We start from the raw sequence: 17,754 nt of genomic DNA, 5'->3' as shown, positions 1-17,754 counted from the left end.
CTGTGCCTCTTCTGGTGATGATTTCCGCAGCTTTGCCTTGAACTTCTCCAGAGCTGAAGGACCAGACTGAGGGAGACAGAGAACACAAGGTATGATTAGCCAGAAAGCAATGTAAACATATAGTAAAGCTGTTTTTAAATGCACATTATGTAACTTTTTCTGGTGGAGGGTTATCAGGTGGTTTAACCTACACCAGAAACATTAAATAGTGTGCACTTGTACAACCTACTGTGGGACTCTGAGTAAGGCGTTATCATTTTAAGCTATATTTGTTTTCTGAAGATGAGAGATTTGTCCAAAAAAAAAAAAAAAAAAGATTCTTTAAGTGTGAAAGTTTCAAAATATGTTATGAACAATAAATCCAACTGGGGACAGGATTCTTCTGCAAAACGGCCTCGTTTTAATATACTCTTGGTAAGATTCCAGTTTACCTTGGGTGTGTTCACTGGTAACTCTTGTCCTGAAGATGGAAATTTGTAGAAAATGGAGGATCTAAAAACGCTGTCCTGAGCCGATGAGGAGGAGTGGGAGAGTTTGGGAGGAAGGACTTCTAAACCAAGAAGTAAGATACAATTACTAGATAAAAATTCCAGTCAATACCCTGCTATTTTAAACCCTCTCCAAAATATATTTTAGAAGGTGCACTCTATGTAACATTTCTGGTGGGAATCTGTCACCTGCTTGTCTCTATGGAGATGCCATTGCTTTGGAATGTTGCACAGTATTGTCCTAAACTTATCCATCTCCTTAGAGATAAGCAGGTTGTGCAATCAGGCCAAGTTACAGGTCAGATCTATGGATAAATGTAAACAGGTTTAACTCCCTACTGTGGAACATCCCAGGCAAAACAATATATCCATGAATACAAGCAGGTGGTGGATTTTCTTCCACAAAAGTTACATATGTTAATGCATCTTTACAATTAAAATAATATACCCATTGACTTGGATTGCCTTATTGTAGATTTGCACTCCACTGCACCGTGGGCTATTTCCTGGTTGAACACAGGTACATATTCAACAGACTCGTAGTAATCTATTGTGGGGGATGAAATCAGATCTGGTGGAAATTTCTGCTTATTTTCCAAAAACCCTGCCCATTCTTCACCCGACAGCACCTCTGCCACAAGGTCAACTGGAGGGCCGATTTGGAAAGAGCCAAAACTGGAAAGACATAAAGCTACAGTAAGTAACAGGATTTAAAAAAATATATATATTTCAATTAGTTTTAAGAAAACATGTTACAACAAGGAAACTAGGACAACATTCATCTTTTGTTGTTTATAATTTATTTTCCATGTATAAATCTGTTCTCTGCATTTGACCCAAGAGTACTTTATGATTGGCACTGTGAAAAAAGATACTCAGAGACTAATCAATACTAAAACTTGAAACGAAATGAGATGTATCACATATAAGACCTTATGGGGCTGAACAGTGAATGGTTTCTGCAGGTCAACATCGTTAGTTTGGTAAAGGTGAATGTGCATATTGAGCTCTTAAGAAGGAGACACGGCTCTGGTTTTGATGAAGAAATAAAGAAACAAAATTATATAAGTTAAAGGTTAAAGATGCACTACAGAAACTTTCTGATGTGTTTCCACATTATGCTCATCTCCATGAAAGTGTTCCACAGTAAGCCATTAAAATGACCTTTCATGATGTAATTACAAATCTTCTTGACGCTAAAGAACCTTAAAAGTCGTGCATTTTGTGAACAAGTCTGCCTATTTATGAAGATAAAAGTTTAAAGTCATACTGTGGAACATTTCAGGCTAAGCCATAAAATTTCCATGGAGATAAGCAGGTGAAGGTGGACCCTTCATCAGAAAAGCTACACTTAAGCCTTTAGCCTTTAGACTTAATAAGTGAATTTATTAGAAAAAGAAACCTCTAATATTCAGACATTTTTTTTAATTTCAACAAAAATGTACCTCCAAGCAGACTCATTTCTTTTATGAGAGTTTGTCTGGTGAGTTTTGGACAGTCCACTGAAATCTTCGTTACCGGACACTTTCTCTGAGTTTTCATCGGTCTCATCTTTTTTTTTCTTCTGCAGCAGCACAGTTTTAAAGATTAGTAAGAGATTAGACTTTAATAGCTTAATAAATAATAATAATATAATATAATAAAAGATTACATTTCATTATTATTGCTTTGTTGGCTATTGTTTTACAGGGTCTTCTGTCTAAGGCGTGTCAAACTCAAATTCACAGTGGGCCAAAGTTAAAAACTAAGACGAGCCAAACTCAACATTTATTGAAAAAAATGACATGTAATGTTTAACCTTTTCATATGGAAACAAACTTTAGTTTCTGAAACAACTCAAGCTTGACATTACAAACCTATGAGAAATAAAAGACACATTATTTAAATAAATAAAATAAATCACCCCCCTCTCTCTCTCTCTCTCTGTAGCACTTAATTTGGCCGAGGTGACCAGTAGCTTGGTTACTAATGTGTGTCAACAGAAAAGGAGGGGGGCTTGCTGTTCTCGACTGCAGCGTACTAGTAAAGCATTCTGGGATTTGTTGTATTACTGGTGCATGCACTATGTGCCAGCAGGCCAGCACTAATGCACATTTGAAATAATCTCAAGAGCCAAGTATAATTACACCACGGGCAGAGTTTGACATATGTGGTCTATACTGTCTATACCCTATTTAAATATATTGTGTCGCCTATTTCCATTCAATTATTTTACATTGATTCAAAGCAAATAATTTAGATTTTGTAATGATCTATTTAAAAATATTGGGAAAAGCTGACATAATCGGCTCACTCATGTTTTCTCCGATGGTGGATTTTTAAAGATCAACCTTTAATTTTACTTTATTTTACTTAATTTTTTGGGTGTTTTTTTTTTTCAGTGCCCATACTGTGAACATTTGTACCCATACTGTCTACTTTTGCCAGTAGCTCCAACAAACTTGTCTAACATCTAAAAAAAATCTTGCCATCACTAAAATTGCACTTAATGAGTTGATAGATATTTGATAGTTATCGGCACACTATCACCTGGGGCTCTTTGTGGAAATCACCGTGACATTTATTTGGCTCACCCATGTCATTTCCTTGTTTGGACGCCCATCAGTCGCTGGCTTTGTATTCCACAGACTATATTCTACATTCATGTTTTTAGAGCTGTTTTCTTTGTAGTCCTGCTCACATTTGACCTTCATGTCTGGTCTGAGCACAGTTTCATACATATATCTGTTTTCGGTGAGTGGTGTGGATGAGGAAGCTCTTGGCTGCATTTCACTTGTGTGCAGTGGGGGTGTATTCGCCGAAGCATCTTTTTTGATTATTTTCTGAATGTCGGTAAAACTTCTGTCCCGAATGTGAGGATGATCTTGGTCGATGTAATTTTTAGAGGTGTCTGAGACTGCACGAGGCTTCTGGTCCAATGGTGATTTCTCCATAACTTTAAATAAATGTGAAAGCAGTGGATTAACAGCATATAACATCAAATACTCAAATGTATTCATATTTACATTTAAGTGTTGGTTATTCAGCATTATTTGGTCACTTCTTAAGTAAATAGTGACAAGTGTCTTCTGTAGAGGAACCTGCCCTGTGCCATTTGACTCTAAATAGCTGCAGATATGTATGTACGTGTTTGTACTGTTGCTACACAAGGATTTAAAAAAATAACTGCAAATAAGTATAGCAGTCCTGGAGGTATAGATGAAAACTGATTTTTTCTGAGCTCTCAAGCCTCAAGAGCGAGACAATGCAGCATTTCTCGAACATGAATAATAAATTACAACTTTGAGTAAGCTAATGATGCATGAAAACTATAATAACATGATTTAAAGTTTATAAAAGTCAATTTTACATAATATTTGTGTTTAAAAGTATAATAAAAAGAATGCGTCTTACCTGATGAGGTGCTCTCTTGTGTGTGCTGTGGGATCTGATGGTACTCCTCCTTTCAGAGTTTTATCTCGGCTCTAAATTATTTCTGAAACGATGCCAGCCACATGTTTCCTGTTGCTTTTCAGTTCGTCTTAAACAAAAACTCACACGACCAGTTCTTTTGACGTCAACTTTTGCTGTCTTCAGTTACCACGGGGCAAAAGGGTCAAGTATTATGTGGGCGCTACGAAAATAAAGTCGTAACGTTTTGACATTAAAGTCTTAATTTGATGAGAATAAAGTAAAAAAAAAAGTCGACATGTAATGATTTAGGGCTCGATGTTGAATCAAAATGAACGCAGACTGCAAAAGACTGGATGAGGCTTGGATGAGTTAAAGCTTATATTAATGCCCATTAAGGATACTGACAAATGTTTAGACAGATCTGCACCGCACTTTAGCTGCACCTCTCCACTCTTACGTATCAAACACAAACTGTTTAATGAAGTAAGCAACATTTTCTCCCCGTGGAGTGACTGGACTCCTCCTTGGAAAAAACCTGCAGAGCGTGGCGCTCTCTGGGGCTCACTGCAGGTGGAGGAGTCTCAGCGCATAACATCCACCGCTCTGCTTCGCTTCTCTACTATTCTAAACAGAGGTACTTTGAACACAATCACCATTCAAAGATGTGCTCAGTGTGGACAACTTCAGCCCCTCACTATGGGCTTGTGGAGCCGTACGCACTGGGCAGCCCCAGTTTTACGCACCGATTATAATGGAGCCTAATCTCTATTGCCACTGCGCTGTCCTGTTTCTGTGTCCAAAGGGTTATAGTTTAGTCTAATACACAAAGTTGAAGCCGGTTTCAGTTCCCTATCTCGAAATCATCGGGATGGACACTGCATACTGCCCTCGCCGTTCCCCAGTACCTGGAACATCCACAGATACAGGGTGTGCGCATGTTCCAGGAACTGCCCAAATATAAACAGTTTATTAAATGCCCGACGAGAGAGCAGAAGACGCTGGATCACTGTTACACAACAGTCAGTGGAGCCTACAGAGCCGTGCCCCGCGCTGCTCTAGGGTTCTCTGATCACGTCATGGTTCACCTCATCCCTGCTTACAAACAACGGCTGAAACTCTCCAAACCTGCTGTGAGGACTTCTAAGAAGTTTGGATGAGTACACAGACACTGTGACGACATACATTCAGTTCTGTGAGGACAGCATCATTCCATCATGCACCAGGGTGACTTTTAACAACAACAAACCCTGGTTCACACCCAGACTGAGACGTTTGAGGAGGGAAAAGGAGATGGCTTTCAGGGCAGAAGATCGTGAAGGCTACAGGCGTTGCAAGTATGCGTTTAGCAAAGAGGTGGAAAAGGCTAAAGCGAAGTACAATACACGTCTGGAGCAGCATTTCTCCACCAACGACTCTGCTTCTGTCTGGAGAGGGCTTAGGCAAATCACCAACTACAGGCCCAAAGCCCCTCCCGCCGTGGACAACAGACAATTAGCAGAAAAGTTAAACGGCTTTTATGCGAGGTTTGAAGTTTCACCCCCCATGTCATGCCCCAGCCTGCTTCAAGCTGTCCACCATTGTCCCCGTCCCCAAGAAGCCCAGGATCACTGGACTTAATGACTACAGACCTGTGGCGCTGACGTCTGTAGTCATGAAGTCATTTGAGCGCCTGGTCCTGCACCACCTCAAGTCCCTCACCTCCCCCCTCCTGGACCCTCTGCAGTTTGCCTACAGAGCCAATCGGTCTGTGGACGACGCCATTAACCTGGCCCTTCACTTCATCCTCCAGCATCTGGACTCCCCGGGAACCTACGCCAGGATCCTGTTTGTGGACTTCAGCTCTGCATTCAACACCATCCTCCCCGCTCTGCTCCAGGACAAGCTCGCTCAGCTCAACATGCCTGACTCCACCTGCAGGTGGATCACTGACTTCCTGACAGACAGGAGACAGCGCGTGCGGCTGGGGAAGAATGTCTCGGACACTTGGACTATCAGCACAGGATCTCCACAGGGCTGTGTACTTTCTCCCCTGCTCTTCTCCCTGTACACCAACTGCTACACCTCCAGCCACGACTCCGTCAAACTGGTTAAGTTTGTGGATGACACCACCCTCATCGGACTCATCTCAGACGGCGATGAGTCTGCCTACAAGAGGGAGGTGGACCGGCTGGTGTCCTGGTGCAGCAGCAACAACCTGGAGCTCAACGCCCAGAAGACAGTGGAGATGATCGTGGACTTCAGGAAAGTCACAGCCCCCCTGCCTCCCCTCACCCTGACGGACTCCCCCATCACCACTGTGGTCTCTTTGCACTGCCGACCATCAGCTCCCTCATCAAGAAAGCCCAGCTGAGGATGTTCCACCTGCGGCAGCTGAGGAAACTCAAGCTGCCGGTCCAGATGATGGTGCAGTTTTACACTTCCATCATTGAGTCCATCCTCACCTCCTCCATCACTGTGTGGTTCGCTGGGGCCACTGCCAGGGACAGACAGAGACTGCAGCGCATTGTGCGCTCTGCTGAGAAGGTGATTGGCTGCTCCTTCCATCTCTACAGGACCTGTACGTCTCCAGGACTCGGGGGCGAGCAGGCCGTATAGCAGCTGACACCTCTCAGCCTGGACATGGACTATTTGAGCCACTTCCCTCTGGCAGGAGGCTACGGTCCATTGGGACCAGAACCTCTCGCCATAAGAACAGTTTCTTCCCCTCTGCTGTTCGTCTCATGAACACTTTATAATATCTGCATTAAACTGGACACTTAATGTGCCGTGTTATAATCATAACACGGCTCATTACTGTGTACAACTTGGCCAAACACGTCATCTCTTTAAATCACGTGACTCAGAACCCGGAACAACTTTGTACCTTTTCCTTATTTTAACAGAGCTATGACCTTTTCATTTGTTTGTTTCATGTAGATATTTAACAATAATGAAGGCTGCCTTAGTTCATGTAATTGTGCCTTTTGTCTTTTGCACAGCACTGGCGCACACTGCACTTTTTGACGAGGTAAAAGTGGACTTAATTTACGATCACTACGCTGAAAAAACTGTAGATTACCTCCCATTTTTGATCGCCATGCCTTTCAACTCTTTGGTCAACATTGCCTATGTGTTAATGGGATTTTCGTGGCTGCTGAAATACAAGGATAAAAGTGAAACCAAAGACGATAGATACATGAGGGAGGTTTTTGCGTTAATGGCCATATTTTACGGACCTGTCCAGTGGTGGCGCTTGGCTCTACTCACGCGCACTGCTGCTGTTTTGGACCAGTGGTTTACTCTGCCTATTTTCGCTTGGGTCCCCATTTGGATCAGCTTTATACAAGGCAAAACAACCAAAAACCACGCACTGGTGGTTGAACTTTGCTCCATTTTAAGCTACGGTCTTTCCCTCATATTTGACTGTGGATTTGAAAGTGCTCTGGGGTGCCATGTCCTCTTAGCCATTTACAAGGGAACACAAGTCCACCTGCGCTTTGGAAATCGCCAAACATTTCAATATTTGGTCCTAGCAGTGCTGTCCTGCGCTGGTTTTGTGCTGCTGAAATTACTGGATCATTGGCTTGCCCAGTTTTGGATTTTCCAGAGGATAACGGGACATTTTTGGTCCAAAGTTTGTGACGTACTGCAGTTTCATTATAGTTTTTGCTTTTTGACGACACTGACGCAAATTACGCACAAAGCAAAAGACTAAAGAGGACTGCTGTTCGAGAAATGCAAATAAATGTCAGAATATTATAGTTTCATATATTTTATTTGTGCTACTGGCAGCAATCATAATTCACTTCAAGACTTTGACTGGAAAAATTATTACTAAAGGATAATAAAAGACTTTAGACCTTCAATTAATTTAGCTGTTTGACATTTTATTGGACTGAAATTAACCTGATTTTACCATTGTGAAATCACTTATACAATTACAAATCCGATACATCAATGATTGTAAAGAACATTCTTTGACATTAATTTCAAACACAAGTAAGAGTGGTTTCTTTAGTGGTGGGTTTATACTAGTACTGATATATAAAGAACAATCTAAAACTAAAACTATGGGTATTGATTTTCTGACAACCCTAGATCAGGGGTGTCATCCACTGCTCCTGACAGGTTTAACCCCTCAGATACTAAAGGATGACTTAAATGCAAAGACATATTTTCCTACCAAGACAATATCAGAGTAAATATAAATAAATATCTACACCTATTTCAATTCTACAGGTCCAGTTTCTGTATTGCAGTGAGCACAGGTTCGGTGTTTGTGTGTGTTTTGGGCCAAAGCAGAGCCAGTCCTGCCTCTCTGAAGTCCTGATGACAGAGGTAAATAAGAGGATTTAAACTGCAGTTCAAATAGGACATGATGGAGGACACTGTGCGCAGCCAAGTAGGAGATGCAGAGAGATCAAATCTGCCCAGAAGAATCATCTGGAGAACAGATACAGAGGGTTAAATTGTGCGATGTTAATGTTCTAATCTTATTACAAAAAACCAATAGCCTTATACTGGGGCAAAGAACAGCAACTTTAAAAATGAAAAGCTGCATTGCATACTCAGGTGGCAGATGTCTAAAACTATTTATTTTATTTTATTTTTTTTCAGGTTACACTTCGGCAAATAGCCTTCATCAGAGTATTTGTTTCTTTTTCTTTGGACCACAGTTCCTTGTACTAAAATAAACAAATCTTATGATATTAATATTTTAAAATATAAATTGTAGAAATAATATGTTTTCTCTCAAATACAGAGAAAGCAGTTACATGCCCTGAGACATGATGTAGTAACATTAAACATAAAATACCTCAGACAAAACAAATGGTGTGTAGCAGAAAGTGTAGGCCACGACCAGCATGGGAGTGATGTCAGAGAGGTCCGCCTCTTCATCTCTACGAGGCAAGTTACAAATTTGAGTGATTAACTAGAAAGCAATGTTGATAAAAATATATTATTTAACCCACTGGCCACTGTGGTAAATTTTTTATGAAAGAGATAAAACAAACTATTAACACTGGACATTTAATTTGTTGCAGTAGTTTGCCTTTCAGCAAGACACTCAGTTAATATACTTTTGTCCAGCTGTCCAGGAGCTCATTGCCACCACTACCTCATTTGGAGTAAATGTATAACTGTAAAGGCATTTGATATTATACAAAAGAGAGAGATGTTATTTTTTTACCTGTTACACCAGGCTGCACTGGTAATGGAGCAGAGGATCATGAGGATAAATGGGAAGAAGACACAGATGGAGAAGGCACAGAGGATGTAGACCAACATGTCGGAGTAACTGCTCTCCCAGAACACAGCACACAGCATCTCCGCACGGTCATATCTACAAACAAATCAGATTCAAAGATTTAAATAATCTAACTGGAAACCCAGTACTCAGGAGTGACTAGGCCTGTCATGATAACACATTTTGAAATATGATATTGCTGAAGAAAATATAGACAAAAATATTAAAAACCATTATGCCACTGACATGAAAACCGTGAAGCAGTTTTCCTCCAAAAACTATTCTCTATGTACAGCACTGTTAATAAACATGAGCTGCAATAAATAAATGAAACACTTAATGAGTCATAGACGTTATTTATTTGAGCCTCTATGGCTCAAATCTTCAGAAAAGTACAAAAAAAATGACAAAAAGTTCTCCACTAGTATGAAGAAAAAGTACCCATGATAAATTAACTCCAAAAATGATTGCTGCAGCTCTCATGTGTTGAATCATAAGTCCTGACAGGCCTAGGAGTGACAGTTGTACAACAACCCAAAGGTATCTTACTTTCAGTATGTCTTTGGGCAAAACAAGTCACCCACTATAAAGCTGTGAATGTAAAATAGGTCCAAAAGATAGATGCATCATTATCATTCTAAAAGTTATTATACATATATAGTTGTTTAAATATTTAATCTTTTTCTCCATACTTGATCCAGGAGAAGGTGACCGGCACAGCCCCAAACACAGCTCCAGTTACCCATGAGCTCAAACATGCAGCGAATAAAAGAAAAACTGTCACTTTTCCTGAAGATGTGATCAGGCGCTGCACAGAGAGGACACCTGCAGACAGGAGGCAATACAGAGAACAGGTAACAAGCCCCAAAAGAACTGAACTGTGTGTGTGCTGCATAATTTATTTGAGGAAAAAAGCAACACTAAAGGTGCACTGTGTAACTTTCTAGTGGTCTGCCACATGCGTATCTGCATGGAAATGTCATTAGAATTTTCCACAGTATCTCATTAAACTTATTTTTTAATACTGAAAAATACCTTGAATAGTCCCCATGAAGAAAGACAAGGTCGATGCCATACATAACATTCTATGCAAAAGCAATCATATCTCCATAGAGATATTATTAGGTGAGGGACCCTCCTCCAGAAAATAATCCACCTTTAAAATGCATCTATACCTAATTTATCCCTGTTTTAGGCATTAGTTAATCCTCAAGTCAGATATTGTCTTGGTTTAGTCTATTTGAATCATTTCTTTACGAAGGACTTACTACCAAGCAACATTGTGTCCCAATAGCACTGTCATTTATAGTATATAATTAATAAAAGCGTTAATACAGCTTAATAAAGTCATGTGATGTGACATCGAACGAGTCTACTTTTTGCCACATTATGGGTTGAAAGTGAATATAATGATCATTTTACTCCTAAAGAGAGCAGTGAATTTAATAAGCCATGTTTGCATTGTTGTTCTGATGCTGCTGTTGTATATATTTTCTACTTCTAAGTATTTTATTTTATTTTTAAGCATATATTTTTTAACTCTGTTCATGCCCTTATTTATATTTGTATTTATTCAGTGTGTTTTTATGTTGCAGTTTATCACTGCAGTAAGTTCCTAGTTTGTGGACTGTGTTCACAGACGATGGCAATAAAAGTCTTCTGATTCTGATTCTGATTCTGAATTCCAGTTTCAAAAGGCAAACTCACCTATGTCCCCCTGTGGCTTGATTGTGATATTGCATTTTGCAATATTGCATTTGTGATATTGCAACTTTTATTATAGGCCTTGAGTAACACATTAGTATCACTAGATTACATCAAATTAGATAGATAAATGACTCACTGATGTTGCCGATTGAAGAAGTGATGAAAGCAAATTTGAGCAAACTGACCGCTTCACACCATGGCGAACTTTGACCTCCAGTGAGCATGGCCAAGAGTGACCCAGGGATTATCAGCACAGAACAACCTGGAAAATATATATATATATATATATATATATATATATATATATATATATATATATATATATATATATATATATATATATATATATATATATATATATATATATATATATATATATATATATATATATATATATATATATATATATATATATATATATATATATATATATATATATATATATATATATATATATATATATATATATAATAAAACTAATGCATAAAACAAACTAGCTGCAGATTGGCTCTGGGTGCAGTGTCTTGCCTAAGGACACAACAGGAGGATATGCTTGAGCAACATTGGATCTTGGTGGGCAAATGTAAAACCCACTGCACCACTGTTGCCCAAAAACTTGTTGTAATGATTTAAGTCTTACCTGTAATTGTCTGTTGAATAGTAAATAATACTGATCTATCAAAATACCTTTTTTTTTAGTGATTGGACATTGTTTTATTAAGGGTAACCTGGCTCTCGCCAGAAAAGGTGGAATGTCATAGCAAATGTCAGAACCTTTATTACATCCAGTTGAGAGAAAAGCACAGGCATCTTCATAGGCTGAAGTATGTCAGTCTGTATTGTTTTGGTTTGCTTGGGCACTTTGCCTTTGGCTTCCACATAAACCTCAATGCTGCTCTGTCATTGGTCCAACAACAAGTGGGCACATCGCAAGAATCCATCTTGCTGTGCAAGGTTAAATTAAAGGTGAACTTTGTAACTTTTCTGTTGAGGAGTGTGCCACCTTCTTGTCCTCCAGGAAATGTAATTGCCTTGCCTGGAATGTTTCACAGACTGGCAATAAATTTCTATTATGTATTGACTCGATATAGCTTGAAAAACACTTACTTTACTGTGAGCAGGGTCGCCCCTCCACAGACCTGACCTGTACTTGGCCTGGTGGTCTTCATTTTGTTTATTTAATTGATCTTTATTTATACAGGGAGAGCCCAGTGAGAGTACTCAGACTCTCTTTTTCATGAGTGCCCTGTTAAAATACAGAGTAATACAAACAAAAACTACATACAGAGTAGATGCATTTTAAACATTAAAAACAGGTGCATGCGTGATTATTAATGTTTATCACCACATTATTAAAGTGCTTTAGTGGCACCAATGTATCCAGTTTTGCATGTCCTTCAAATGCATTTCATTATTGGGAAGCAAAATAACCAAAGGCTTTTATTCCCATTTCAGTTCTAGTGTTAACCCCACATTGTAGAACATTCCTGGCAAAACAGTAACATCTCAGCAGAGATGAGGGATCCTCCACCAGTGAAGTTATAATGCCCCAGGCCGTTTAAAATTAAATATCAAACATTAATATTAGCTTACCTAAATCTGAGAAGGTGAGATTCATGAGGGGAACCCAGCAGCGATTTCTGAAGTTCCCTTTGCACTGGAAATAAAATGGAAAATGAAAAATAACTACTTGATAGGCCTGTATCCAGAAAAAAAGGTAAACATAGCTACTGATTACAAGTCTAGCTGCTGACCTTAGTTTTGACCAAGAGGACAAGACAGTTTCCCGACACTCCCATCATCACCTCCAGACTCAGGACCGACACCAGCAGCCACTTCTCCGCATCAGACCACGAGAACTCCGCCACATCAGAAGACCCGCTCACATTCACTGAAAGACACAATAACCATTAACATTTTTTATTATTATGCGCAAAATAATAATAATAATAATAAACAATACTAACTAGCTGGACTAACTTATAAAATGAATATCTTATAAGCAACTCAACAGTCCCGATGATGATGTAGTCTGAGTTTACGTTCCGCATGGAAGATTAATTGTGATGTCGTCAAACTCATTTTAATTAAATTTCTACACCTCAGTTAACTCAGATGTGCCACGTTTCCTACAAAATTCTAAATTAGTTTTGGTCGTCCACGTAACTGAGAAGATATGGTCGCGATTGTATTGTTTTCAGACGGTTGTTGTTTCTACAAGTACGGAATCCATTGAGTATTATCAGTATTTTGATAGGGTTAAATTATTTCAATGGAGATAACCAAAGATTATTATTTAACAATGTGCGAAATCTCTGTCACCGAAATTATATCTGCTTGCGTCAACGACGTCATCACGCTTCCACTTCCTGTTCACGCAGAGTCCCTTCCTAGAGTCCGCTGTTCTGGTTCAGAAGGCCAAATAGCGATATTTTTGGTAAGTTTGATTTAAATTCAACACATAGACTGTCCAACGCACATTTGTATTTATCTAGGTATGCAATTATATGCCAACAAAATGTAATCGATACCGCTAAAAAGCTAAATTTGTCATGCAATCACCTCAAGCGACCTTTTCGTAAAAAAAGTCCTTGACGGTATGTTCACCCGGTGTTAGCCTAGCCACACATTACCCCTGCACAAGTTCAAAAATACGGACTCGTCGTGGGTCGCACTGTGTTCACTGCAGGACTCCATACGCGCATGTATTTGCTGCTTTTAACCCGTGTATAGATTGTTGGTTATCTAATGCGCTTTGGTTAATCTCTTGTTACGCGATCAGGTTAGCAGATAACTATAACATTACAAACGGGATGCACTTCTATTTACTGAGGCAATAAAATGTCAGTATTCTTAGTAAGTCAGTCGTATTGTAAATGATTTCACCACATTTTAACCATTGTGTTGTCCTTGGATCATTCAGAAGATCTCTGTAACAAATGGGCTGAAAATTAGGCCACTTATTTTTATCTAGTTATAAGAGAATCAAATAGAGGTGAAATTGACCCTAGAGGAAATTCAATGTGACTCTAAACAGAGAGAATGTACTAAATTCAGGGCTTGTTTAGCATTTGTTGCTCTCATGTACCCAGTGTTGTTTACTCCGTTACAGTGGTAGCGTATATGCGTTGATGTCATAGTTGAATTGATTTGTTTAGTAATTGTACATGTATTTTCTTTATTTTTAGCTCGGAATGGCTTCTACATTGCGTTTAATCTACTGTGCTTCAAGACCAGGTACTGTCATGCCACAGTAAACTTTTGCAGTTTAAACAACTGTCCTTTAATTTTAAATTACAATGAAACCTTGAATTGTGTTATACATATACTGTGGATGTAACCAGTTAAATGCAAAATGTATGGATATATAAATCCCAAAATTGTACAAAATTATCAGGTTGTAGGAAAAGTAGCAGTAGTTAATATATTAAAATGTTTTGACAGGAAATCGTAACGTTTACTTTTTGCATATCAAATACATGCATCCTCTCAGTCTTATAATTACACTGGTGAACATTTACTCTATGAGTAAGTAGTTAACATTAACACCGAGAATAGTTTATTTAATATTTCTCTTTTTTACAGGCACATTTGCAGCAAGTAGGAGCTTAGTAAGGTCGTTCAGTGTGTCTGCACAAAGAGAGGGCTTCAGTAAGTATTCTCTTCTACAGTACAGTCTATAATGTAAACCCTGAACCTCAAATACGATGACCCGTTTATTTCTGTGCAGAGTATGTGAACGCCCAGGAGTTGCCCACAGACATGAAGTCCATCACAGACAGAGCAGCACAGACGCTGCTGTGGACAGAGCTCTTCAGAGGTGAGAAAATTGTTCACTGTACACCCTCCTGTCTTTCTCCTAACTTAAAACATATGCTCAGCTTATACCAGCATGTTATAGAAGCATCCTTTATCTCTAATGATATTCAAACAATATTTTAATATTACCTCTTTTGTGTACGTCAATGTTTTGTGTACATTGTCCCTGATAAAGTAAACAAATAAACTAAACTATAATGCATTTTATGAAGGGACCATAAAATTTGCCTAAAAATGTAATTTATACTTTTGTTTGAATATTTTTAAACATAGATATTGAATATTCTTTTGCATATCTCCAAAACCGTAACTATTACTATCCATCTCCCACCTCTATTCAGATGACGCCACCCCAAATGTTTGTGCAGAAGAATCATAATGACATAATGGGGCAACAGTTGCTCAGCTGTGAAGAACCAAAACAAAAGTTATTTGTGTTCCTGTTGCAATGTTTTGGTAGAGACTGCATGCACAAAATTATTTATTCACACTCCAAGTTTTTGAGCAACTGTGTTTAGAAAACTGATGTAAATGACATATTTCTTTATAATGAATCATTTTCTTTATAACTAAGTTTCTTTCAGGCCTGAATGTCTTCATTGTCTTTTTGAATTTCAGGTCTGGGGATGACCATGAGCTACTTGTTCAGGGAACCAGCAACCATCAACTATCCGTTTGAAAAAGGGCCTCTATCGCCAAGGTTCAGAGGGGAGCATGCTCTGAGGAGGTGAAAGCCATAGCCACTAATACAAGCATTTATTTAGGACATTTTTCAATCTTGTGACATTCGAAAACGGTGAATTATAAAATAAGAGGGAGAGATAAAAACTCAGTTATGTAAATTTAGAGTTTTTTTCAGAGTTTACTAGACTGAAATATTGACATACTCGATTAATTGTACTGTTTATGTATTTTACTATAATTTACTGATAAGAGCAGTTGCAGTATATTATTTGGTCACTAGATGGTGTATGTGTTTGTTTATCTTAATAGGGTAAATTGGGCAACGTTTTTTTTTTTTATAATTTTGTGTGAGAAACTTATGGACTGTCTGAGATTACTGCAAAAATATAATTTAGGGATTTGTTTACTATAGTATGCACACCTATTTAAAAGTACGTGTACATTATTTAAATGTATGCAAACTACAATTTTAGGTATCCCTCCGGAGAAGAACGCTGCATCGCCTGCAAACTGTGTGAAGCCATTTGTCCTGCTCAGGTATTGAAAACAAGAATTTGTGGAGAATAAAGATCTATGGTAGTCTATCCTGCAGATCCAAACGTGGAACAAAATGACAAATATTTTTGCAGCTGAAACAAACTACATTTTGACCATTAACTTTTTTTTTGTAAAACCATAACATTTTTGTCATAAACTACATTGTAGCCAAATTATATAAATTACATATAATACATTTTATTGTAAATTGACAAAATGCCATCAGTTATTCTCCATTTGATTGAAAAGAGAACCAATCTTCAGTTAATATGAGCTTCCAAAGAGCTCTTACTACTGCTACTAGTACTGCTACAACTGGAGTGCTTCTGTTCATATTCTTTTTGCTCATCACAACATCCAGTAGTACTGTAGTGTTTTATTGAGTTGGCAAAGGCTGTTGTTATGGCTTTGTTCTTTTTGTTTTCAGGCCATCACTATAGAAGCAGAGACCCGAGCAGACGGCAGCAGGAGGACCACTCGTTACGACATTGACATGACCAAATGTATTTACTGTGGATTCTGCCAAGAAGCCTGTCCTGTCGACGCCATTGTAGAGGTAAGTCACTCGGACAAAGTGATCATGAAGAATACTTTTGCTGTTGTATAAAGTAGCTTATTCTTCAAAATGTATTAAACTGGTAAAATAATTTCAAACTAAGTGTAAAGAGGAACGCTTCATGGACCTCCTCAGAAAACTGCAAAATGGTTAAAAATAAAAATAGGTGCTCTTTAGGTATTAGGTGCTCTTTAGGTATGTATGTATAATTTCTCAGGTTAGATTCAAATAGAACATTACTGGGCTTTTAAAAAAAAAATTAACCATGTTCTAATGTGATTTCCTCATTAAAACGTGCATTTTATTCTAAGTTTTAAGATGTGAAATACCAACATTACAAAGTGAGTAAAGTAGTAGGATAATGCCTAATATTGTTTTTTGCCTTTAGGGTCCTAACTTTGAATTCTCAACCGAAACACATGAAGAGCTGCTGTACAACAAAGAGAAACTCCTCAACAACGGAGACAAGTGGGAGGCAGAGATTGCCGCCAACATCCAGGCTGATTACCTGTACCGATAAACCTGGCTTCACAGATACCATTGAGACCTCTCTGCAAAACGTCCACAATAAACAGTCTATGAGCGTATGCAGCTGGACAAAGAGCTTTAGATTCAGATACAGCTGTGGTTCTTAAAGTCTTCATGTCAAGTGGGTGAACTTGGTGCAATGTTTATCTGTGAAAATCTGAGAAAATTCGGTCCACAACAGGTATAAAACCGGGTTAACCAGAACTAAATCAGATAGTAAACCAGGTATATTTTGTAAGGAGCCAGCTGAGGCTCCCTTAACCCTCAACATTCAGTATAAACTCCTGAAATTTATAACAAACCATCCCCATGAAAACCAGGATTAAACTAGGACCTATTCTCCTGACTGCCACCAGGGGCCCCACACCACTATTGAGAACCACTGCATGTACATTTCCTCTGGTATCTGGTAGTTTAAAGTGATGAGTTTTACCATGTTAAATGAGATATTTATTGTATAAGGGTAATTTGAGCACTGTCTCCTGCTCAGATTGAACTTAATGCTACAATTATAAATATGGTCCTTTACAGTAACACTGAGTTTTATCTGTTTGTCCATAAGAATATTTTCACCTCAATAAAGTTTGGGAGGAGTGTAAAAGTTTGTATCTTTGTTGTTTTATTAAATTAAAGGTGCACTATATAACTGGAGGGTTGTATAGACCACACCTGCTTGTCTTCATGGAGATTATTGATTTCCACCGTATGGCATTAAACTGATCCATCTCCATGGAAAGGCAACTACACTTACAATGAGAATACATGTTTTTCTAGGTATTTTTGAGCAAAAAATACCACAAACTGTGGAACATTCA

The 17,754-nt window shown here is 38.5% G+C and overlaps 4 protein-coding genes across 4 annotated transcripts; 2 read left to right on the top strand and 2 right to left on the bottom strand.

The window, feature by feature from the left end:
* Positions 1 to 922: 922 nt before the first annotated feature.
* Positions 923 to 3,926, bottom strand: LOC129456551 (uncharacterized). The gene is made up of 4 exons (XM_055224529.1): positions 3,882 to 3,926; positions 3,062 to 3,423; positions 1,934 to 2,052; positions 923 to 1,163 (listed from the first exon to the last, which is right to left on the bottom strand). The coding sequence occupies exons 2-4, from the start codon at positions 3,419 to 3,421 to the stop codon at positions 923 to 925; spliced, it is 720 nt and encodes a 239-aa protein (XP_055080504.1). The 5' UTR covers positions 3,422 to 3,423; positions 3,882 to 3,926.
* Positions 3,927 to 6,755: 2,829 nt separating this feature from the next.
* On the top strand, positions 6,756 to 7,644 carry tmem187 (transmembrane protein 187). The gene has a single exon (XM_033970885.2). It carries the CDS (start codon positions 6,811 to 6,813, stop codon positions 7,573 to 7,575), a length of 765 nt encoding a protein of 254 aa, XP_033826776.1. The 5' UTR covers positions 6,756 to 6,810; the 3' UTR covers positions 7,576 to 7,644.
* A 359-nt stretch (positions 7,645 to 8,003) lies between these two features.
* Positions 8,004 to 13,444, bottom strand: si:dkey-9i23.8 (parapinopsin; the record flags this gene model as incomplete). Its single annotated transcript, XM_055224492.1, has 8 exons — positions 8,004 to 8,303; positions 8,677 to 8,761; positions 9,052 to 9,204; positions 9,801 to 9,933; positions 10,952 to 11,077; positions 12,409 to 12,472; positions 12,570 to 12,706; positions 13,423 to 13,444. Coding segments are annotated over 8 exons (930 nt in total), but the record flags the coding sequence as incomplete, so codon positions are not given.
* ndufs8a (NADH:ubiquinone oxidoreductase core subunit S8a) lies at positions 13,186 to 17,540 on the top strand. Its single transcript, XM_033972272.2, has 8 exons — positions 13,186 to 13,252; positions 14,004 to 14,052; positions 14,401 to 14,466; positions 14,546 to 14,635; positions 15,253 to 15,361; positions 15,792 to 15,855; positions 16,283 to 16,411; positions 16,800 to 17,540. Exons 2-8 carry the CDS (start codon positions 14,010 to 14,012, stop codon positions 16,929 to 16,931), a joined length of 633 nt encoding a protein of 210 aa, XP_033828163.1. The 5' UTR covers positions 13,186 to 13,252; positions 14,004 to 14,009; the 3' UTR covers positions 16,932 to 17,540.
* The last annotated feature ends 214 nt before the right edge of the window (positions 17,541 to 17,754 follow it).

The sequence above is a fragment of the Periophthalmus magnuspinnatus genome, chromosome 1, assembly GCF_009829125.3.
Source record: "Periophthalmus magnuspinnatus isolate fPerMag1 chromosome 1, fPerMag1.2.pri, whole genome shotgun sequence".
NCBI lineage: Eukaryota > Metazoa > Chordata > Actinopteri > Gobiiformes > Gobiidae > Periophthalmus > Periophthalmus magnuspinnatus.
Note: the sequence above shows the minus strand (reverse complement) of the source record. Positions and strands in the feature narration are given on the sequence as shown.